This window comes from Sebastes umbrosus, chromosome 19 (genome assembly GCF_015220745.1).
Source record: "Sebastes umbrosus isolate fSebUmb1 chromosome 19, fSebUmb1.pri, whole genome shotgun sequence".
Taxonomy (NCBI): domain Eukaryota; kingdom Metazoa; phylum Chordata; class Actinopteri; order Perciformes; family Sebastidae; genus Sebastes; species Sebastes umbrosus.
The window spans coordinates 5,839,271-5,862,141 of record NC_051287.1 but is presented as its reverse complement, the minus strand read 5'-3'; the positions used below and the strand labels follow the sequence as shown (position 1 = coordinate 5,862,141).

The following is a 22,871-nucleotide window of genomic DNA, read 5'->3' as shown; positions in this document are numbered from 1 at the left end:
CCTGTCCATGGCAAATATATAGAGCCAGAGCAACACAACCTCATCTCCACGCCAAATAGATGGAGCCAGAGCAACACAACCTCCTCTCCACAGCAAATATATAGAGCCAGAGCAACACAACCTCCTCACCACGCCGAATAGATAGAGCCAGAGCAACACAACCTCCTCTCCACGCCAAATAGATAGAGCCAGAGCAACACGACCTCCTCTCCCCAGCAAATATATAGAGCCAGAGCAACACAACCTCCTCTCCACGCTGAATAGATAGTGCCAGAGCAACACGACCTTCTCTCCACGCCAAATAGATAGAGTCAGAGCAACACAACCTCCTCTTTACGCCGAATAGATAGAGCCAGATCAACACGACCTCCTCTCCTCACATTCTTATTTCACCAATTCTGAGTCATTAGTTTCTGAGCATGTTTAGCCCCTCAAAAAAACGTGTTATAGAGCAACAAAATGCACGTTTAGCACCTGTTCTCTAGCGCCACATAGTGGACACAGGAAGTGGCACAGGGAGATCCGTCATTTCCTGTGCCACTCAATCCACGCAAGGCCTATGGAAAGGGGTCTTGGGGTGTGGGGTGTAACGCATGCACATTGTAACTGAAGTTGCGGTCGTGCGCTGCGATTGGCTCAATTTCGGCGAGGGCAGACCAGATTTTACTGCGCATGTGTTATACCCCCAAAGATATGACGCGTTGATGATGCGTGACACAGCCTCCTTTCTATAGGCCTGGAATCCATGCAGGAAATAACGTCTAAGTTGTGCGTGCAGTGTCCGATGGTCACAGAAATGTAGGGCTGAGTCGACCAGCGTCCCACAAGTCACCCCGATGTGCCCGAAGGTGTGAGGGCCCTATCATCGCTGCTTGCAGCTTTAATAATAATTTTAATTTCAATAGGTACTCGGCTAAAATCCAGCGAGTGTCTCATTTACTGGTGGAATGAAACTAAGCAGCTACATTTACTACTCAAATAGGCTTTTTGATAGCCAGCCATGCAGCCAACTTTTTACTGCACTAAACATTTATCGTCGTGCATTTGGAGTTAAAGGGGTTAAATCACGTGTTGTAGTACATTTGAGCACGTGGGAGCTCGCAAGAAGTGTCATTTGAAGAAGACAAAGAGAATTCTGCGCCGTGATTCATTCCTCCACTCAGCGTCCTCCTCCTGCACCACCAGCACTCATCCAGCTTCCTCCTCTCTCTCTCAAATCTGAGCCCTTCTGGGACAACATGATGCAGACTGGCACGCTCGTGTTTTGCATCTTACCTTTGCACTTTTTCCTCTGCATTCATTCTCTGCCGGTGCACGAGCGGCCAGCCAGCAGGTACAAGCAGCTACAGGTGAGTCCAACACAGACTTGTGAGCTTTACGCAGAGTGGCACAGAGGCGTAAAGGGAACTTTACGCACGGAGCTCACACAATGTTGAGCAGGTATAGAGACACAAGAGGATGCTGTGTGTGACGAGAGATGAGTAAAAGACAAAATAATTGCATATGCATTCATGTTTTTCATGTATTGTCATGTCAGTAGCTAGATGCAGCTGTATGTTTCATGACATAATTCTCATACAACTCATAAAGTTGGCTAAAAATGAAGTGAGGGGAAACTGTGTTCTGCACAGTTATTTTAAAAGAGCGGCAGAAAATTGGGAATTGGAGGGTAGCTGGAGAGGTACCAGTTTGCCTCATGGGCACTGCCGTTGAGCAAGGCACCAAACCTCCAACTGCTCTTGGTGCATTTCCTGGGCAGCTCCCCTCACTCTGACATTAATGCATCCATTAATGCATGTGTAAATAGGTCCTGTTTGTGCATGTGTGTAATGTGTTTTTAACTAACAACAGAATGAAAAAATGTAATTTCCCTTCAGGGATCAATAAAGTATATTCTTCTTCTTCTTCTTCTTCTTCTTCTTCAACAACTCCAAACTCCTGTCCCTTTCATACAAAGCTGGCATGGCAGCATTTAGTTCAAACAGGGTTCGGCCACTGACTACTGTGTAAATGCTTTTGTTCCTCAAAATCATACGCTCGAGCTGCTACCATGAAATATCTGACAGCTGAAATCATTATTAACCCTGCAGGGTACCTCACTGCTCCTGTAGTGGTAATACATTTTCAGTTCATTTGTGGATGAGTATTCCTATGAATGAGAAACTGTAGTTTATAAATGGAAAGGAATCAAACCTTCCTTTTCTTGCAGTAAAAAACAAATAAAGCATTATGCATGCTATGTCATTGAACTGTAGGCTGTACTGTATGTCATTGCCCAAATAGGACAACATTAGTTTCTGCAGCTTCATTGATGGCAGCCCTGCTGCTTTCCGGTATAGCTGTCAACAGTGGGAGTCAGATTAAGCAGGCAGAGGCAAGTCATCTGGCAACTGGTGGTGTTTATAAAAACTTTGCTTATTTGCTGACTCGGAGGAACTGGAGAAAAACAGCAGATAGCTACTTAGAAAGAAAGAAACACATCCGGCAAACAGACACCCAGCGGCTGAGCAACCTCACCAAGGACAGCACTGCCAAACAGGACGACAACACAACACTATCAAACATTGTTAGTCATTATGTAATCCTGAGTTTGTTCATCCGCTTACTCAACAGTCAGTGTTGGAAGATAACTAAGTACATTATTCAAGTACTGTATTGATGTACAATTTTGAAGTACTTGTACTTAACTTGGGTATTTCCATTTTCTGCTACTGCTAATTCTACTCCACTACATTTCAGGGGGAAATATTGTACTATTTACTCTATTACTTTACCACGTTTAAAACATTGTCCGTTAGAGGAGAAAATACCACTAATTTGTGAGGGAAATGTCTTTGATTTTTGAGTTGGTGGAATAAATGTAATAAACAATTTCTGACAATGACTTATATATTTAACTACATACATGCTGAAAATCAAACATTTTATTGTATTCATTTAGATATTTTCCAAAGTAAAAGTCCCTAGAAGTGTATGATTCAACTTTTTCCCATGGTCGAGTGTCACAATATCGCAATAAATCATAATATTGAATACTTAAAAGTCGCACCCAAGTATCGTGATAGTATCTAATCTGGAGATAGATGAAAGGTCCCAGCTCTGGTACAGTAAATAAATACTGTGATGAGGCTGAGCAGCACGAATGAATGATGTGAATACCTGTATCTATATACTGTTTACTGTCAGCAGTACGGTAGCTCTCACAAGTGTAGACAATCTCTGATTGATCTTGTTAACTGAAGAGGTTTAGCGAGCGATGTTTACAGTAGAGGATCAGTCTGTCATCTCCATTCATGCTAATCCTCTTTTATCCTGCAAATATTTCCTCCGCTTGGCATAATCAGTCCGTTTGTGTGCAAAACACAGAACGCCCGCTGATAGCTGGGAATTTTTGCGGTTAAAGGGGAACACCACCTAAATTAGGAATTCCCATCTGTTATTTCCATGGCTGAGGAGAGTTCAATCAATATTTGTTAACATGAGCTCCTCTCTCTCTCTCAAAGCCAGAAACCAGAGAAGTAAGTCTCAAACTTGTGATGTCGTAGGGTATAAAGTCTGGAGCTCCTCCGTAGACAATGAATGAGAGACTGATTTTGTGGACTCACACAAATGTTTGTTTTCTTCTTTGTACCCAGTTGTGAAACAGAAAATGTTCCCATATACTCAGAACATTCCCCTGGGTTCTCTCAGTGTCCCAGACTTTATACCCTATGACATCATCAGTTAGAGTTTTTGCCCTCAGGCTTTTGGATTTGGGAGAGAGTTGTTCATGTTTACTCATATTTTTGGACTGTCTAAAGCTGTGCACGCACTGTACCATTTTAGAAATGTTGTTGTGTGCTTCCTACTCTGACTGTACGAGTAGATCGTTAGCGATGTAAAGCCAAAGCTCACGATTTATGTGCTCACATGTGCTGGACAGTATGGCTTGTCCACTTTGCAGAAGCTGGCTATGTTTTACTATATCTATTGTACATTGTTATCTTGATAGCTACGCTGTGATTGCTGTAAAAAGAGTAGAAAAAAGGCACTGATGTTGGGGAATCAACTCGTGGCTTCAACTGTGTGAGAGCCTGTGGTCGGTCGACCAAAATTTCCGACTTGTCAGGAGTTGATTGATCCTCGGCCCCCCTCTACACTTCACGGCAAACGGCGCCCGACGAAGCTGAAATTCGGTCCGACTCTAAAAGGAGTTGTGTGTATTCAAATTCGGGCCAGAAACGGGCTAAAATCGTTCAGTGTTTGCCCAACTTTAGACCACAGCAATAACATGTATGCATTTTGAAAATGGGCGTAGTTCCCCTCTAAATATTTACCCAGATTTCTTCCAATGTGCACATCATTTATCTCAAGTTTTGACTACTTTATCTCTGCCATCTGTGGTAGTAGATCTTATCATGTTTGTGGTGGTGAATTAGAAAGTCAGATCAGATTCTGCTACAGTTTTTTCTGTAATTGCAAGTCGTAAAGTTAGTCAATCCCAGTAATGCCAGATCAGCATCCTTGAAAAACACCCTCCCTGTGGTATACTGCAGACGACCTGATGTCATGACCCACCAGGGAATTTCCAGACATCTGCTCACTTTGTGTGCGATGCAGCTTTTGTGGAGGTTTGCAGAATAGATTCATGTGTGTATCTGTGTGTGGTGCACATTTTTCCAATCATGTGCATGTTCACACCTGCATGCACACATTGTATTTACACATTTGTAACAGATGTAACAGATGCCACCTATTGAATAAAACTACAATGCTCCCTTCTGTAGATGGGCTCAGCACTTAATTTGGGTTGAAGCTTGAGCAAGTCAATTCGGGCGATATGCAGCAACCGCAGGGTCCTGTGGTGACATGTTAGCTCCATCTCCAGGATTCCCCCCCTGAGCATACACAAAGCTTTGTCTCAATGGCATGTGACTTTGTGTTGATATCTTTATGAAAACTTGCTTCTTGCCCGCACACTTGCCTTAGATCTGTCACTCAGCTCCGCTAAGCCTGTGGCTTCAGTTTTGTTGAAGTGGTTAAAACCTCTTCAACCCCGAGTCCATCGTTGTGTATGTTGTGGAGAGATTGTTGAAAACTGGCTTTAGTTAAGTCAATCAATTGTTTCAGTCATCTTTCAAGCAAACATGCCCCTAATTCACCTCTCTTTGTGAATATTTGCTGATATATCATGGTCATTTTATGATTTATTACAGTAAATACATATTGGTCCTTTAGATAACAGAATTTAATCAAGCAATAAACCACAAGAGGCTGTGATTTACAGTCATTTTTACAACAGCTAAGGGGCGTTGTTACTTCATACTTGGCAAGGTTTCATAACAAATGCAATTATATACAGATAAGAAATTCATTCTTCTGCCAAGCAATGTGGTTTGTAACAGTTTGGGTCCGTGTGTGATGGTTGAGTAGCTTGGAGAGCGTAGCAGAAGACGACAGTCAAAAATTCACAGCCATACGGGTACGGGGGTTTTCACAATTCCACATTAACCGTCACACTTGAGGTGAGAAGGCGTAAGAGCTGAACTGACACAATGCGCTGTCTGATGATGTTGCTTCCCTCGTATCTAAGCAACACCTTAAAGATTATAGGTTAATAAAGACCCTGTTTCTGTATGATGAACTCAATGACTGTGCCTTTGTCTGAAGGTATCGCCTCACGGCAACGGTCACGTTGGTCTGAAGAAGAGGGGAAAACACGAACAGGACACGTTAAATGAAGATTACCATTTCAAGTCTGTCAAGTCGGCATCCAAAAATGACACAGAGCTGTGGAAGCGTCCTCGCTGTGGAGTCCCAGACTATCCCACCTTAACGCAGGTCGGCCTGTCGTACTATAACCTGAAGAATAAGAAGAAGGGAGGCCTGAGCAGACAGCAGCGCAAGAAACGATATGCGCTGTTCGGAGGGCGCTGGGAGAAGACTCACCTCACTTACAAGTAAGAAACACAAATACTCTGTAAGTACGTGGCTTTGTTCAGTGGTTTACCACTGCTGTTGTCACTGTCTTTTAATCCTGAATGCATTGCTGGATGGTTTGATGGATGTTAGGGATGTAAGTGACGATGAGGAAATTTTCCCAATGGTTAATAAACTTGTGACAGCACAGGTGTTACCGATTACACCGGACATTTTACAAGAAAAGATGACCTTAAAAATGTGTAGCGTGCTTACTTTGATCTTTAACGTCGGGTGGCTGTGTGTTTGGCGTCTCCGGTGTCGTGCCAAAAAGTGATCATCAGCCAAAAACTGATTGCCCTCATGGGAGCGTGTGCAGGCTCTTAAAGCTGTATCGGCCAGTTTATAGTCTACAGCTGCTGTTATCTGGATTTCTTTGATACAGACAGAAAGGCTCTTCTCAAGTGCTGGTCGTAAAATGTCCATGCATAGTGTCTCTATTTTATATTGTAAAAGCTGTAAAAACATCTCCTTCAAAAAACTGTTCTTACTCAAGTTTCTCACTTAAATCCAAACACATTTTATTTTGTCCCCAAGAAGACAGGACTCCATTAGTCTTGAGCCACAACGGTACAAACGGTACTGTAGAACAACGAGTATCGTAACGTCTTCAGAATTTTTGCATCAACTTGGTACCGAAGTATCGGTAGTAGCGCGTTGTGTTCACGATGTACAGGTTAAACGAACTGCAACACGGACTTGAAGCGACTCAGAGGTCTGAGTTTGTTTGGAGGGCTGAAAGGGACCAAGTGTGTAAACACTACAAGACAAATCAACAGCTCTGTTAAGCCTCTAGATGTCTGACTGTCATCATCTCATGAAAAGCAAATTCATATTTATCTGAGGAACACTTGATGGAACAAAACAAAGCTTTTTTTTTTTGTTTGCCATGAACCTCATCATGTCTGGAACTAGGATGAGAGAGGGGGGTGGAGATGGCGAGCTAATGGTTATTTACAGGAAAATGTGTTTACGTTGTAGTTTCACACGAAGGCTTGTGGTGTAAATTGTTTGTAGATCAGTTTGTCAAAGCAGCAAAAAAGACAGAATCGCCAGCCACCTCATAAATTGTGGAATCCTCCTGTAATTAAAATGAATGGATTCATAATTATTATTGTAGAGATGTTGTTATGTATGTGTTTACCAGGGGGGTCAGTGTGACAAAAGCAGAGTGCTCTGCCTCTGTAGGCTTTACCAGTGTAACTGTTTGAGAAAGCATCCATAAATAGGCAGTAGTAATGGTGTTAGTGCTTCCAACTTAGCTGGGTTTCCCTTTTTAACACAACTGGCAATGTTGTCAACCACAAGTAACAAGGCCTGTTGCACACATGGGTGATCTGGTTAACCATTAACATGCGGGAAGAACACTATGTGTTTAACCATTTACATGTATTAAAGCTGAAGTAGACGAGATTGGAGCAAATACGATTAAAAAAAGTTAACGGTCGCTACAGTAGTACATGAAACAGGTAACCTGAAAAAAAACATCTGGCTCTGCCTCTGTGTCCTCCGGTGCTCCTAACTGCATCTGCAAGATTTCAAATACCGGAGGAAAACAAGCAGTAAGAGCTGATCTGAGGTCTGCTGTGCAGCTGCCGTCTATGAGAGCCGGCTGTCAATCACTCGCGAACTCCGACCAAACGGTCAAACTAGGCAGCGCTGATCAAATATGAATCAATATTATGTTACTGTAATGCCTATTTCTCTCCTCAAATGTTTTCAGAATCATCTTGTAGTGCACAGTTTAGCTGTAAAATTAGAAAGTTTGACCCTGCCATTGTGAAACCCGGTGAAGGAACGCCAAGTTCCGGTCACATGACCGGAGCACAGCCAATAGGAACGCTCTCTCAATGAAATGACCTGTGATTGGTCAAAGTCTCCCGTCACAGGCTAGATTTTTTAAAGCCTGAAAACAGAGCCATGAGGAGGAGCAGAAGTCTAGTTATCTCTCAGAACACTTGAATTACAATATGCTGAAAGGTTATTATGGAATTCTTGCCCAATGATGCCAAAAATATACTGCCTACTGAAGCTTTAATGTCCTTCTTCAGCTGCCAGCGTGGCGAAAAACAACACTGATGTAAGCCCGTCAAAATGCAAGACTTGACAACTCATTATTTTACACTGAAAATCAGTGATTATTGAAGGACAAATGCAGAATATTAGAGACAAAACACCAATTTTATTATGTATTGTGTGAGTAGAGCTTATCCAAGAGCATCAATTAAAACTACCCTGTGGTTATTGTAACTGTGTACACCACATCAAGGCAGTATGGTTACTGTCTTTTCATTTTAATTTGGATTCAAGCTTTTTCCTTACACTGCAGCACACAGAGCTTACCATCTGTTTGGTGTGCATGGGGAAGTCCTTTAACATTGTCAGCGGTTCATATCAGATCCTGTCTGTCCTGCCTGAGCTTGTCCACACAGCTGAACAATAAGAAAGAGCCCATTCTCTTACTATATCACAAGATAAGCACTGATTGGAATGATTACCGTGTATTCATTATCCCCGTTGTTGATTTTTAGTAATGCTTTTTGAAGTCAATGCACCTTTTCTATAGCTACAACACACACTGGTGTGGGACGAAAGTTTCAATTTTGTTAAGCTTACCTGAACTGAAGTTTTGTTTTTTCCACCTCCGATGAAGTGCAGCCGCTTCTCAAGCCTATGGGCCCTATTTTAACAATTATATGCTATTTTAGCATATAATTATTATATAATGTTTATAATTAAGTAATTTACGATCAATTTTGAGGTAAATATTGAGGTAATTCCAAAGAAATTCCAAATAGGTTACTTGCTAATCATCACCTAATTACCAGGAAATTTGCAGACCTGTAAAATGAAATGTTACCCTGTTTTTTTTCATGAGTGCTCTCTAATACAGCATTGTTTTGTGTGTGTGTGTGTGTGTGTGTGTGTTTGTGTGTAGAATTATGCGTTTCCCCTGGCAGATGAGTGAGGGCAAAGTGCGTCAAATCTTCCAGGAGGCGTTTGGCGTGTGGAGTGCAGTGACTCCTCTGACGTTCGGAGAGGTCACCACTGAGAAAGCTGACATCATTATTGACTTCAGCAGGTAAGAAAGGTACACCGGCAAGCAACACAACAACACACAGGAAGGTTGTTAATAGGCACTACTTGGCTCCATGATAAAGTAGATTTCAGAGAATAAACTTCCTAAAGAAGTTGTATTTTTATTGCCTAAACCTAAAGAAGTTGTAGTTGTATTGCCTAAACCTAAAGAAGTTGTATTTTTATTGCCTAAACCTAAAGAAGTTGTAGTTTTATTGCCTAAACCTAAAGAAGTTGTATTTTTATTGCCTAAACATAAATAAGTTGTAGTTTTGTTACCTAAACCTAAAGAAGTTGTAGTTATGGCTTAAGCCAAAGAAGTTGTATTTTTGTTGCCTAAACCTAAAGAAGTTGTAGTTTTATTGCCTAAACCTAAAGAAGTTGTAGCTTTGTTGCCTAAACCTAAAGAAGTTGTAGTTTTATTGCCTAAACATAAAGAAGTTGTAGTTTTGTTGCCTAAACCTAAAGAAGTTGTAGTTTTGTTGCCTAAACATAAAGAAGTTGTAGTTTTATTGCTTAAACCTAAAGAAGTTGTAGTTTTATTGCTTAAACCTAAAGAAGTTGTAGTTTTGTTGCCTAAACATAAAGAAGTTGTAGTTTTGTTACCTAAACCTAAAGAAGTTGTAGTTTTATTGCTTAAACCTAAAGAAGTTGTAGTTTTATTGCCTAAACATAAAGAAGTTGTAGTTTTGTTGCCTAAACCTAAAGAAGTTGTAGTTTTATTGCCTAAACATAAATAAGTTGTAGTTTTATTGTCTAAACCTAAAGAAGACTTTTTGTTTGTGTTCAAAACGTGACGTTTCATTTAGTTTTACATGTTAGAGTGTGTTTCTTTTAAGTTTCACTTTCACTTTTGCAACGTAGTAGACATAGTAGGCCCCTAATGACCCACATCTATGATGCTTATAGCGACTGATAACGCCTATTTAATGGCCTGATAATACAATATGTATGTAAAAATGTACTACTGGAGTGTAAAGAGTTTTGGTGGTGGTTGAGTTTGAGTGAGGAAACTATTCATAAAATGATAGTCATTGAATGCATTTTGTGTCAAAGCAATAAAAAGTTCTCCACATTGACTGCTGTTGTGCTGTGTGAAGAGTTTTGAAAACTCAGTATAGAGAAATATGTATAACCAATGGTAAAAAAAAACAAAATACGTTTATATGTACTGTATGTGTAATACAGACCCAGGGTCGGCAGAAAGATCTCTGTAATCTGACCCAGACATGAAACTCTTTGATCCTTTTGTCAGAGTGACCCAGGAAAAAGTAAACCAGATGTATCCCAGCCAAGCTCAAGAGCAGATTACCCACATGAATGATTGCAGTACAGGACTTGTTTGGCAGTTTTAAATAGCGTGCCTCCAGCTACGTTTTTATCAACCTAGATGAGTCATTTTGGCATTTGGTTTACGATACTTCCGTCATATCTTTTGCTTCACTGTGTGCTCCCACATTACAGTCACATAACTTCTCTGCCAAGCCCTTTTGTTGTTCAAATCTTGACCTAGTTACTTTTATAACTGCTGTTATGGACTGTATTTTATAGATTAAATTAGAAAAAAAGGAAGTCAAGAAGGAAGGCCCCATTGACTGGAGTCTTCACTCTGATGATGTGGCGTCAAATTGCTAACAATACCCATCTCTACTCGTGTTATGAATACAATACGATATGGACGTTATACAGCAGAGCAAACTGCAAAATGTTATCCAACCCTTGTCATGGTACCCCAACATAACACCACATTACAGGCTTGTACCAGCATGAAGTGACTGGATGATTAACATGGATCATTATAGAGTTAGTGTGATGTGATCTTTGAACAAAGCAGCTCTGTGTATTATCATCTCCAGGTTCCTGAGCTTTATCATAATAAATAACACTCTGACCTGTAACTAAACCTGTACAAGTATTTGTGGTCGTGGCTCTATAACAAGCCATTCAAAGAGCTGATGAGGCCTTTTACACAAAGGTATTTTAATAATAAGACGACTTCATGAAAGGTTTACCTCTGCTATATAACATAAGCTTGCAAGAGACTATTAATTAGAATCACAAAACGCTTGTGCAGGTACTGGCATGGGGACAGTTTACCGTTCGATGGTCCCGGAGGTATCCTCGCCCACGCCTTTTTCCCCAGGACACACCGAGAGGGCGAAGTCCACTTTGACTATGATGAGCATTGGGTAGTGGGCAACGATGTGGGTGAGTACATGCTTTGAGGTAAACAGAGATCTTGTTTTATGTTGGAACAACCTGGATTTAAATGTTTTGTCTTTAAAACTAAAGAATAATAGATTCAACAACTAATTTTTATCCTTTGCTGTCCTGTTTAGGCACAGATCTCCCACAAGTGGCAGCTCATGAGTTTGGCCACGTCCTCGGCCTGCAGCACTCCCTGGAGCCGGATGCCGTGATGAATCCTTTCTACAGCGACTCCTACCCCGTGCAGCTCGGCGAGGATGACAAGAGGGGCATCCAGTATCTGTACGGCCCGCCTCGGCACGCACAACCCGAGATGACGGAGACCAATGAGATTGACATTGGAACGGTGAGTCAATAATACTGGGAATGGACCTCAGGCCTGTCACAATAATTACGTTATCAACTTATCGTACGATATATATGGACATGACTTCAATCATTTTTGCTTACTTTGTTTGTTTACAAAAGAATGTCACCAACATTTTAGCCAACATGATGATTAAACAACAGTTTTTCCTACTATTGGAAGAATTGGGAATTGCGCAGACATTGCACATTGTCAGGCCTAATGGACCTCACAGCTACATGCACTGTATTTTAAGATACAGATTCATATCGAGTCCAAAGACAAAAATATGTGCTGTCGTTTGTCGTTGTGCCCCAGCTGGACGCCTGCAGAACAAACTTTGACGCCGTGTCCATGATCAGGGGAGAGCTCTTCTTCTTTAAGTCTCGATATGTTTGGCGTATCCGTGATGGGCAGCTACAAGCTGGCTATCCAGCCTTGGCTTCACGCCACTGGAGAGGCATCCCTGACCACATCGATGCTGCGTATGAAGACAAGTCTGGCAACATCTGGTTCTTCCAAGGTTGGAAATTCTGAATTTAAAAAGGCTACATTTTCTGAAGAAAATGCTTGTGTGCTAACTGATGAAAACTTGTTGAAACATACAAAAAAACAACAACAGCAGTTGAAGTCATAGTTCTGAGTTCACAGTCCTGAGTGTAAGCGTACAGTTTGAGCTGAAGCAGAGCAAATCCAAGTGCAAGCAGGGGCAGGTTAAGTGTGAGGACAGGGTTTTCAGGGCATTACAAAATCTGAATGTGAAATCAATGAGTCAGGATCTCAAATTGAAAAACCATGCTCTTGAATAAAGATAAGAAAAATGCTCGATAACATATTTAAGACCCCTGTATGTGGTTCTCATTTTAAAAATGAGTCAGGAAACATTAAAACATTAAAAAGAGTTCTCAGCCAACCAACTGAGTGTGCGTCAATTAACTCAGCTACAGCTGATAAAATCTGCTGGTGACAGTTGTCATTTCAGCCAACAAAATCAATGATCGTTGGCTCTAGTCTATGACATATAAGGTCCAGATAAATGAGGTTCAAATTTGGGGTTTTAATTCTATCTTCTTACCATGACAGGTGAAAGCTACTGGGTGTTTGACGCTGAGAGGAAGATTACAGGACCAGATTCAGTGTCGCAGCTGGGTCTTCCTGTCACAGATATCCAAGCAGCTTTGAAGTGGGAAGAGGACCGTGTGGAGAGAGTCTACCTCTTCAAGTCTGCTTCCTACTGGCCCTTCGATCCTCAGGAGAATCGAGTCGATTACGTCCATCCTCGCAGCATGCACAAGTGGGGAGGAATGCCCTCCAAGATTGATGCAGCCTTTCGGGACCGATACGGTGAGAACTGGGATCAGAAAAAGTACTTTCACATTTGTTTTTTTTTGCCTCTGGCTAAGTGACTCGTAAGCGTCTACAATTGACTGTTGCCTTCTCTCGCCCTCTGACAGGCTACGCCAATTTCCTGAGCGGGCTGCGATACTGGAAGTTTGACCCCGTGGCGTTGAAGGTGCTGAAAGGCTACCCCCGCAGCATCGGCACGGATTTCTTTGGCTGTTCTGCCTCTCTGTCCAAATAAGTTCATACACATGCATCTGCTGAACATGTGAAGAGCAGTGGAGGGACTTTTCAGCTTAACTCACCGTACAGTACATTCTGTCTGTTTCGGAAATATACGCAAGGCTGATGTATTTCATTAAGATTGACTCAAAACACATTTAAGTACATCAAACTCTTGCAAAACTCACTGCCCGTTGCAAACAATTTCTTTTTTTTAAACAATGAATTTGCATTTGAAAATACATGGGTAGCATGTTACAGTAAGGGACACAACATTTTGAGTAGTAACCAGGGAACAAATGAAGAATGAATGACGAACTAACTGTGAACTAGTGAACCGTTAGTGGGGCGGCTGTAGCTCAGTGGGTAGAATGATTGTCCTTCAACCTTCAAGGTTGGCGGTTAGATCCCCGGCTCCTACTGTCTGTCGAAGTGTCCTTGAGCGAGACACTGAACCCCAACAGCAGCCCACTGCTTCTAACCCAAGTTTATTTGTATAGCCCAAAATCACAAATTTGCCTCAGGGGGCTTTACAATCTGTACAGGATATGACACCTTCTGTCTTTTACAGTGTGACTTCCCAACAATGTGTTGGATCAATCAACAAGCTTGATTGATGTGCAGGTCCGCACTACACGCTGTTGAGAGTTTGGAGATGTGTGTGTTTGCTCCTCCATGACCTACGGCTACCCATAACACCCTTCTCCGCGTAGGTTCATGAAGATGTTTACGTGCATCTTGGCTGAAGCATAATAACGGATTCGGTCAGTGCCACCTGGGCACTAGCTTCAACCATTTCATTGTTCATTGTTGGCATTATACACAGAAGAGCTCTGCAGTTTTGGAGGCATACACGTTACCTCTGCTTAGCCTTACATATATACATATCTTGGCCTTTTTTTTATTATTTCCAAAACGTGCTAATCTCATTTGACTGCTTCCTCTGTTTCCTTTGGTTTTAGTCATTAGGTTTTTTGTGCTTGCAGGCGCCTGTTACAACCTCAAACATAAACCATTTATCTCTGCAGAATCTATACAAGCGGAATTAGGACCAGTCCGGAAATGACTCACTTTTGCAATGTAATTATTTACAAAAGCCTTCCGGTCTAGTATTTAGTTTGAAGATAGACGAATAGTTATCATGGCACTAACTGCGGTAAAGAGTTGTTGTCTTTTGCTTGTTTGCACTGTAGGTGATCTGTCACAAATGCAACAGGAGAACAATATCATTACTGAAAAAGTACTGAAAAATCAACTCTGGGTCAATTCTTTCTCTAAATTCAATGCAGCATGTCAAGAATCAATGGGTGCTACATCTTTGAACATTTAAGGTGCTATTTAAAGTTCTATAGCCAAGGTAAACCAGTACCTCATGTATTACACACATTCAACAAATCTGTTCTTTTCACTGTTCAGTGTATTCTTTTTGTGCATTTCATAGAGCCGTATACGATAATTATCTGTTGAAGTGTTTCAGTTCTCTGATTGTTATTGTGTCTTCATTAGAAAACGCTCTGAGACTGTATCATTCTCAGACTGTTGAAAACCATATTATAGTTGGCTGACATCATAATGTGGTCTGATATAAATCATACGAGTTTATTTTTTATCAGTTATTTTGTATTCAAAGTGTTACTGTTTGTAATCAGTGCAGGACACTGATTATTGCATTGACTTGTAAAATACACTGTAATGTGTCTGCAAAAACAGCAGTTCAGTGTCAACATGTCCATGTTATTTTGATGTACTTTAAACATATACTGATCTGTTTGCCTTTATTAGGCCTTATATTGCCTTATATTAGAGGCAGAAACCTATTGAGTTTTTGCTGGTTTATTATTGATATTATTATTATTATAATTATTATTAGGGTTCAAGCCCCAAAAGGGCTTTAAAAGGACATGTATCAATTCAATATTTTGAAAATCGCTCTAAAGGGGCGTCATCAGTTCCAAACATGTGCATGGGCCTGGTGCAAATTTGGCCGTAAATCAATAACAGTTTGTACAAACATCACCAAACTTGCTGGATATTTTAAATTGATCTATTGAAACATGTCCCCAAAATGCCAAGAAATATGACTTTGAGTATGCAATTACTGAAAGGCTGCATACATTATAAAGATGAAACCAGTGTGTGATTGGTCTCACTCGTCAGAATTAAACCAGCAGAAGTGACTTTGCTCATTGCTGCTCGCGGCTTTGATTTTGGCAATTCAGCTGCTTTCTTCTGGTGAGTGAAAAAAAGGTTTGAACCCGTGAACTGTCGCTTGCGGCTGTAATATTCAATTGTTTTTTTTAATAATTATTTGCTATGTGAATACATCTGTAAAGTTTTTTGTTGACAATAAAACCCAAAAATAAAAAATGACCTTGCTTTTCCTATTTCTACGACTTTATTCTTGTAATATTACGACTTTTTTTTCTCATAAAGTTATGACTTCATTCTCGTAATATTCCAACTTTTTTCTCAGAATATTATGACTCTTTTTTTCGTAAAGTTATGACTTTATTCTCGTAATATTATGACTTTATTCTGGAAATCTCAGATGTTTTCCCCCTCAATGTGGCCCTAATACTCCGTAGTACATTTGCTCTTTGGCCCTCACTGCATTAGACTTATATTCTATATACTTAGACTATAAACGGTGTTACCTTCATCACAATGCTCAAAAGTTTTGCGGCTCCAGACAGATTTTTGTTTGTTTTTTTTGCCTAAAATGTCTCTTTTGATAGTAAAGGTTGCTGACCACTGGTCTATGCAAACAGTTCCAGGCTCATGTTTACCACTAAGCTGTTATTGTGGAAGAGACAGTTGACATTGTATCAGCAGGGGGAGCTGTTGCATTTGCCTTGCACACCAAACACAGGGCATAAAGTTAACCGGCGATAACGCCACTTTAATGATCCCTTCGAAATAAAAGTTTAAAAACAGCTACTGGCATTTTCTTCAAACGTTTCCAAAACAAACAACTGCTGTAAAATGCATTAAAGGTCCCATATCGTGCTCATTTTCAGGTTCATACTTGTATTTTGTGTTTCTACTAGAACATGTTTACATGCTTTAATGTTAAAAAAAACTTTATTTTCCTCATACTGTCTGCCTGAATATACCTGTATTTACCCTCTGTCTGAAACGCTCCGTTTTAGTGCATTTTAACGGAATTGCAACAGAATTACATTAACGTTGCTAGGCAACAGCTTGGGTCCATGTGTACTTCTTGTCAGCTGATGACATTCACATACACTGCAACCAGGAAATAAACTGGGACACATTTAGAATGTTTTACGTTTAAAATTGTGTCAAGGATCTAAATATTGTATATTCATTACATCACAAATGGGCAGAAATCCTAACGGCTTGTTTCAAACGCACAGTTTCTGAATACGGGCTGTGTGTATTTCTCTGTATATTGAGCTTTTTGATAGTTTACAGTATTTATATCACACTTAATAAACCTGCTTTATAATATAAAAAGACATGAAAATCTCACTTTTTACAATATGGGACCTTTAAAACTCAGTTGGATATCTGTTCCATTTCTTCAGAACTGTCCCGCAAAATACAAGTAAACCTTCTTTTAGGTTTTGTTCGTGGTGTAAATGTATAAAAATAAATAAACTGGGACACATATAGAATGTTTATGTTTAAAACTGTGAAATGGTCTAAATATATTGTATATTTGTGACATCAAAAATGGATAGAAATCTTAACGGCTTGTTTCAAACGCACAGTTTCTGAATACGGGCTGTGTGAATTTCCCTGTGGATTGAGTGTTTCGATACTTTCACAGTATTTATATAGGATTTACTTACTTACTTAGTCCTTGTTGCGCCTGGTGGCACATAGGGCAAGGACTAAGGATCTCCACTCACCTCTGTTGTTTGCTTTCTTCTCAATGCTGTTCCAGCTGTATCTTCTCGTCTTCATTTCTCCTTCGATGGTTCGCCTAAAGGTTGTTTTGGGCCTCCCTCTTTTGCGTTTTCCCTCCGGTGTCCAACACAATGCCACTTTTTTCATGTCATCAGATGGTTTCCTTAATACATGTCCAAGCCATCTCCATCTCCTTCTTATCAATATTGTTTCATGTCCAAGCACCCTGTCGTTTGGTGTAGTTCATGGTTTGTGATCTTTCTAGGCCAGAATATCCTCATGATCTTTCTGAGGCGGGTATTGTGAAAGCTAGAAAGCTTGCCTATGTCTTTTTCAGTCATTCTCCAGCACTCAGCACCATATGGAAGTACAGATAGTACACAGCTGTTGTATAACTTGTTGTATATAGGATTTAAGCCTGCTTTATAATAAAAGAAAACATGAAAATCTCACTTTTTTATAATATGGGACCTTTAAATATCGCTCTTGTATAACATACTCTACTTAATTATGTTGTTCTCTATTAATAGAAGACTGTTTCGTTGGTGTAGAGTTTTATTTTGAAGGCTCCTCCCGGATGTGGTTACCTTAGTTGACTTGACACCGGCGAGGAGAGCTGAAGATGAAGGAGCGGTGAAGAAGAAGAGGAAGAAAAGGAACTACAGCTCGCTAACTATTATATTTAATCTCCTGGTTTTGTGATAATGGCGCCTTTAGACCTTGATAAGTACGTTGAGATAGCCAGACACTGCAAATACCTGCCGGAGAACGACCTAAAGGTGAGCTGAAGCCTCTGATATTAATGGATTATTAAGCTAACGGGTAGCTAACGTCTGTTCAACGAGCTAATATCGGCTAGTTAGCGGTAGTTGTTTTACTTTAATGTGGTAAAGTTTGTTGTTATTTTTATGCGAATTTTACCAGCAATAATAATAGAGATCGTCGGCTAACAAACTCCTTTAAATCAGGACAGGAGAGTCAAAGAGGAAGCTACTAGCTACTAAATGCTAGCTACTAGCTGCTACTAGCTAGCTAACGGCTAACTGTTATGATTGGTTCATAGCCTAGCGTCATCGAGTGACGTCAGCAGTCTACACCAGTAGTTAGTTAGGTGAATAGTTACCCACCATACATACTTACATACTTACTTTATATATGGAGCTTTTATATAATTAAAGCACTAAAATACTTGTTAAGGGGAGCAGTGACGTTACTGTTTGTTGTTGAAACCTGATCATGTCAGCAGTCAGCAATGATATATTGTTTTTCTGTAATACTTTCCTGTGCATTTAATCCAGGGAATGAAATAAGCACCTGCCACCTGCCAAATAACAGGGTTAATGTTGACTGTGGCAGGTGAAAATTTCAGGTCACCTGCCACCATGGCAGACAGGTTTTCCTTATATTACGAAATATTATTTTTAAAAAGCAATTCTAAAGCCTAAATTAAATATATGGTAACACTTCATTTTACAGGTCCACACATTTCATGGTGATTAGGTGATAATTAGCAAGTAACCTATTTGAAATTTCTTTGGAATCACTGCCAAATTACCCCAATATTTACCTATAAATTGATTGAAAATAACTTTATTATAAACATTAAATTAATACATTTTGAGGTAAATATTGGGGTAATTTGGCAGTAATTCCAAAGAAATTTCAAATAGATAACTTGCTAATTATCTCCTAATTACCATGAAATTTGTGGACCTGTACAATGAAGTGTTACCAAATACAGTTATGGATTAAGGTTACATGATATATTCCATAATTCTACGGTCTGGTACCACTGACTCAGTGTTAACAATTTTAAAGCGTTCTACCTAGATTTCAGAAGTGGCAGACAAAAAAACACGAGTGGCCGGTAGAAATGTTCAGTGACCTGCCACAGTGGCAGGTGAGGAAAAAGGTTAATTTCAGACCCTGATAATGGATAAAAAATAGTTCACCAGTAAGCTAGCAGTGTCGCACTGTTATGAATTTGTATTGTAACAGCATGACTTTGACCACTACTAACTACTGTCATGTTACTTTTTCCAGAGATTATGTGATTATGTTTGTGATCTACTGCTGGAAGAATCAAACGTTCAGCCGGTCTCTACTCCGGTTACTGTTTGTGGAGATATTCATGGTCAGGTAGGCCTAACTGATTTCTTGCTCTCACCCCTCCAAAGTTTTTTTTTTTATTATATTGCTAATACTGGGACACTTTTGAACAATCATTGTCTGTTTTTTGTGGGTTTTTAAATTAATCCACAAGAATAAATTCTCTTTAATGTCCCCGTCTAGTTTTATGATCTATGCGAGCTCTTCAGAACTGGAGGCCAAGTTCCAGACACAAATTACATTTTCATGGTAAGTGACTTAAGTTTTCTTGATTTCTTGAGCTTATTGGCAAGTAACAAACAGGTTGAAAGTAACAACAATTATTCTGTACCCCGGTTGTTCAGATATGTATCTGCCCTGTATCCTGGAGTTGTGTTTTGAATGAATACATGGAGGGTCTGATGGTGTCTTCTTTTCCGTCCTCTAGGGAGACTTTGTAGACAGAGGATATTATAGCTTGGAGACATTTACACATCTGCTAGCTTTAAAAGCAAAGTGGCCGGATCGTATCACACTTCTACGTGGAAACCACGAAAGCAGACAAATAACACAAGTGTACGGCTTTTACGGTAGGTAAAAGTGCTTCACTGTTACTTTTTATATAAGCAAATGTTTTCTGTTTCACAAGCTCATCAAACCGTGCTGCCATGATGTATGTTCTGCTTATATTTTTAGATGAGTGCCAAACAAAATATGGAAACGCAAATGCCTGGCGGTATTGCACAAAAGTGTTTGACATGCTGACTGTGGCGGCTGTAAGTTCATTCATGGTTCTTTCACACTGGTTGCATAATAACATTTCAAGAACTTATTTTCTAATGACCTTTTTTAATCTCTAATCCCAGTTGATAGATGAGCAGGTGCTGTGTGTCCATGGCGGTCTTTCACCTGACATCAAGACGTTGGACCAGATCCGCACCATTGAACGCAACCAGGAGATTCCCCACAAGGGGGCCTTCTGTGATCTTGTGTGGTCAGATCCAGAGGATGTGGACACCTGGGCTATCAGTCCACGAGGCGCAGGCTGGCTGTTCGGCTCCAAGGTTACTAATGAGGTACGTTGTGTCGTCAACATTTGAAACTAATGAATGGAAAGTTTAAACACCCGTAACAACCGGTTGATTGAAAGTGCTCATATTTTGTTTTAGTTTGTGCACATCAACAATCTGAAGCTCATCTGCCGCGCACATCAGCTGGTTCACGAAGGCTACAAGTTCATGTTCGACGAGAAGCTGGTGACCGTGTGGTCGGCGCCCAACTACTGCTACCGCTGCGGAAACATCGCGTCCATCATGGTCTTTAAGGACGTAAACAGACGAGAGCCCAAGCTGTTCCGCGCCGTGCCCGACTCCGAGCGCGTCATACCTCCCCGAACGACCACCCCCTACTTCCTCTAATAATAATGTATTTTAAGAAATTCATGGAAGTACCGTTCCTTTCAGGTCTACAGCATCTTGAGTAGTTTCTTCCAAGGCTACAGTCTGTTTGCACCACACTCACTTTGTTCTGTCATAAAGGAAAAAAACATCCTCTTCTACCCCCCGATTAGAAAATGATACCTTTTAAATATCTTCATATTTTAATGATAAGAAAATGTTGAATGGTTTAATTTTGATGTTATGTATCCCACTGAAGCAAATAAAACACTTAAACTGGTGGTAACTGCCAATAGTACATGTTCAAATAAAGTGATATATATTTTATTTATCATTGTAGCAGTTTGTCATGGTTGCCTTTTGAAAGACTGGACTAGTTTTCTCCTCTCAGGATGACTGGAATTAGGAAATAAACTGTTGTGATAATTGCTGTAACTCACTGTATAAACAGCTGCTGAGCCATCCTCCGGCATTCTGCCTTAAATGTGGGTTTCATTTTTAAGCGTCAGTTTAAGTTTTTTTTTAATCATGTGTTACTGCAGACTATTTTTTATGAGAGTGTGATGAGTTGTTGCTGCAACAGTGACTTTTATACGGAAGCGTGATGGATTCACTTGAGAAAACAATATTGCCCTGTTTTTCTGAATTAACGAGATACCTCAAAATCCCAAGAGAAGCTCTCATTTACTTAAGAGCTCGATTTCATGGAAGCAAAACATGTCCCGCCTGTTTAGTTAAATCCAGCACTGACAAAACCTATGAATAATAGGTGCAACTGTGGTGCATTTGTCTCTTGAGTCACCACGTAGCCAACCTGAATACATCTCAGATGCATCATTTTATGTCCGTCTCCCAATGTCTCAAATCCAAACCAAAAATAAACTGGATTAAACTAAACAGACGGGACATGTTTGCTTCCACGAAATTGAGCTCTCAAGTAAATGTGAGCTTCTCTTGGGATTTTGAGTCTCGTTAATTCAGAAAAAAACAATGCAAATATTTTTTCTCAAGTGAATGCATTACGATCACATGATAAGCAATATTTAAATTTGAAAATAAAATTTATAGTGCATTTTCTTGAATAGCTCAGCTCAGTAGTTGTATTGTAGCAGAGAATGGTTCTATTTGACATTGTTCCCGTTTTGTAATTTCAATAAAGCATTATTCATTAAGTCTTTGGGAAAAGTAGTCACTTGAAACACTAATGGATTGTTAGAATGTAGTCCTCCTAACCATTGTAAAATGACAGCAAAAAACGATAGGATCATTCTGATGTGGCTACAAAGAACATGATGCATTAGAGGAAAGGTCGTGGTCATGGTGGTCCTTACTTTCCAGCCTGCATGGTTCATGTTTACTGCTGGACCAAGTGAAAACAAGTTGACGTATAAGAAGGCTTAAGCAAACAAAAAGTAAATTCAGGATATACTGGGGACTAATCGTCACGAGGAGATTAACTGGAATAGGCTACTTAAGTTATATATCTGAACCCAGTAGGTTTAAACAGCTGATTAGACTGTTGTCAGGCTATTAAATAGGCATTATCAGACGCTATAAGCCCCATAGATGTGGGTCAATAGAGGCCTATATGCATCCTGTGAGAAACCAACAACGTGTAGTTTTTTTGCCTAAACCTAAAGAAGTTGACGTTTTGTTGCCTAAACTACTTATTGATGGATTAATATTTAATTTGTAAATTCTTTTCATAATTCAATTTTTTTATTGCCCAATCAAATGTCAAATAATGAAATACTTTGTAATTTTGTCCATTTATTCATAGATTAATAAATTAATTTGTAAATACATTGAATAATGCCTATTTTTATTGTAAAATTAGTTATTAATCAATTAAATGCTCTATTACTATTTACGTGATTCTTGTGGTCCTCCGTACAAATTAATTTATGAATCTATGAATAAATGGACTAAATTACAAAGTAATTCATCATTTAACATTTTAATCAATCAATAAATAGTTCAAATTAAAAAGGGATTTACAAAAAACACCCTAAAACAGTCAATAAGTAATAATTAATTTAATTTGAACTATTTATTGATCGATTAATATTTAATTTGTAAATTATTTTTTTATAATTCTTCTTTTTATTGTGTATTAAAATGTAAAATAATTAATTACTTTGTAATTTAGTTCATTTATTCATAGATTTATAAATACATTAATGCTTATTTTTTATTGTACAATTAGTTATTAATCAATTAAAGGCTCTATTACTATTGACTTGACTCCTGTGGTCCTCCATACATGTAAATATTCAGGTATATATTTATTTTTAATATGTATTTATGATGTGTGTATACATTAGCAGCATCTGTTGTTAATTTGGGATGTTTTTTATTTT

General features: G+C 39.5%; 2 protein-coding genes across 2 annotated transcripts; both read left to right on the top strand.

The window, feature by feature from the left end:
- Window positions 1-1,146: 1,146 nt before the first annotated feature.
- Window positions 1,147-15,537, top strand: LOC119478814 (stromelysin-3-like). Its single transcript, XM_037753807.1, has 8 exons — window positions 1,147-1,349; window positions 5,650-5,939; window positions 8,897-9,040; window positions 11,111-11,244; window positions 11,376-11,590; window positions 11,909-12,113; window positions 12,674-12,934; window positions 13,045-15,537. Exons 1-8 carry the CDS (start codon window positions 1,239-1,241, stop codon window positions 13,170-13,172), a joined length of 1,488 nt encoding a protein of 495 aa, XP_037609735.1. The 5' UTR covers window positions 1,147-1,238; the 3' UTR covers window positions 13,173-15,537.
- Window positions 15,538-17,597: 2,060 nt separating this feature from the next.
- Window positions 17,598-21,408, top strand: ppp6c (protein phosphatase 6, catalytic subunit). Its single transcript, XM_037753310.1, has 7 exons — window positions 17,598-17,805; window positions 19,070-19,165; window positions 19,319-19,384; window positions 19,563-19,704; window positions 19,811-19,890; window positions 19,981-20,190; window positions 20,284-21,408. The coding sequence occupies exons 1-7, from the start codon at window positions 17,731-17,733 to the stop codon at window positions 20,530-20,532; spliced, it is 918 nt and encodes a 305-aa protein (XP_037609238.1). The 5' UTR covers window positions 17,598-17,730; the 3' UTR covers window positions 20,533-21,408.
- The last annotated feature ends 1,463 nt before the right edge of the window (window positions 21,409-22,871 follow it).

What these genes read in the sequence shown, in the direction of transcription:
- LOC119478814 (XM_037753807.1), top strand. Translation starts at nt 1,239, where the DNA reads ATGATGCAGACTGGCACGCTCGTGTTTTGCATCTTACCTTTGCACTTT. An exon ending in GGTAGTGGGCAACGATGTGG is followed by an intron (nt 11,245 to 11,375) that starts GTGAGTACATGC and finishes TGTCCTGTTTAG; the next exon opens with GCACAGATCTCCCACAAGTG. An exon ending in AGCCTTTCGGGACCGATACG is followed by an intron (nt 12,935 to 13,044) that starts GTGAGAACTGGG and finishes GCCCTCTGACAG; the next exon opens with GCTACGCCAATTTCCTGAGC.
- ppp6c (XM_037753310.1), top strand. Translation starts at nt 17,731, where the DNA reads ATGGCGCCTTTAGACCTTGATAAGTACGTTGAGATAGCCAGACACTGC. An exon ending in TGCCGGAGAACGACCTAAAG is followed by an intron (nt 17,806 to 19,069) that starts GTGAGCTGAAGC and finishes TACTTTTTCCAG; the next exon opens with AGATTATGTGATTATGTTTG. An exon ending in GTGGAGATATTCATGGTCAG is followed by an intron (nt 19,166 to 19,318) that starts GTAGGCCTAACT and finishes GTCCCCGTCTAG; the next exon opens with TTTTATGATCTATGCGAGCT.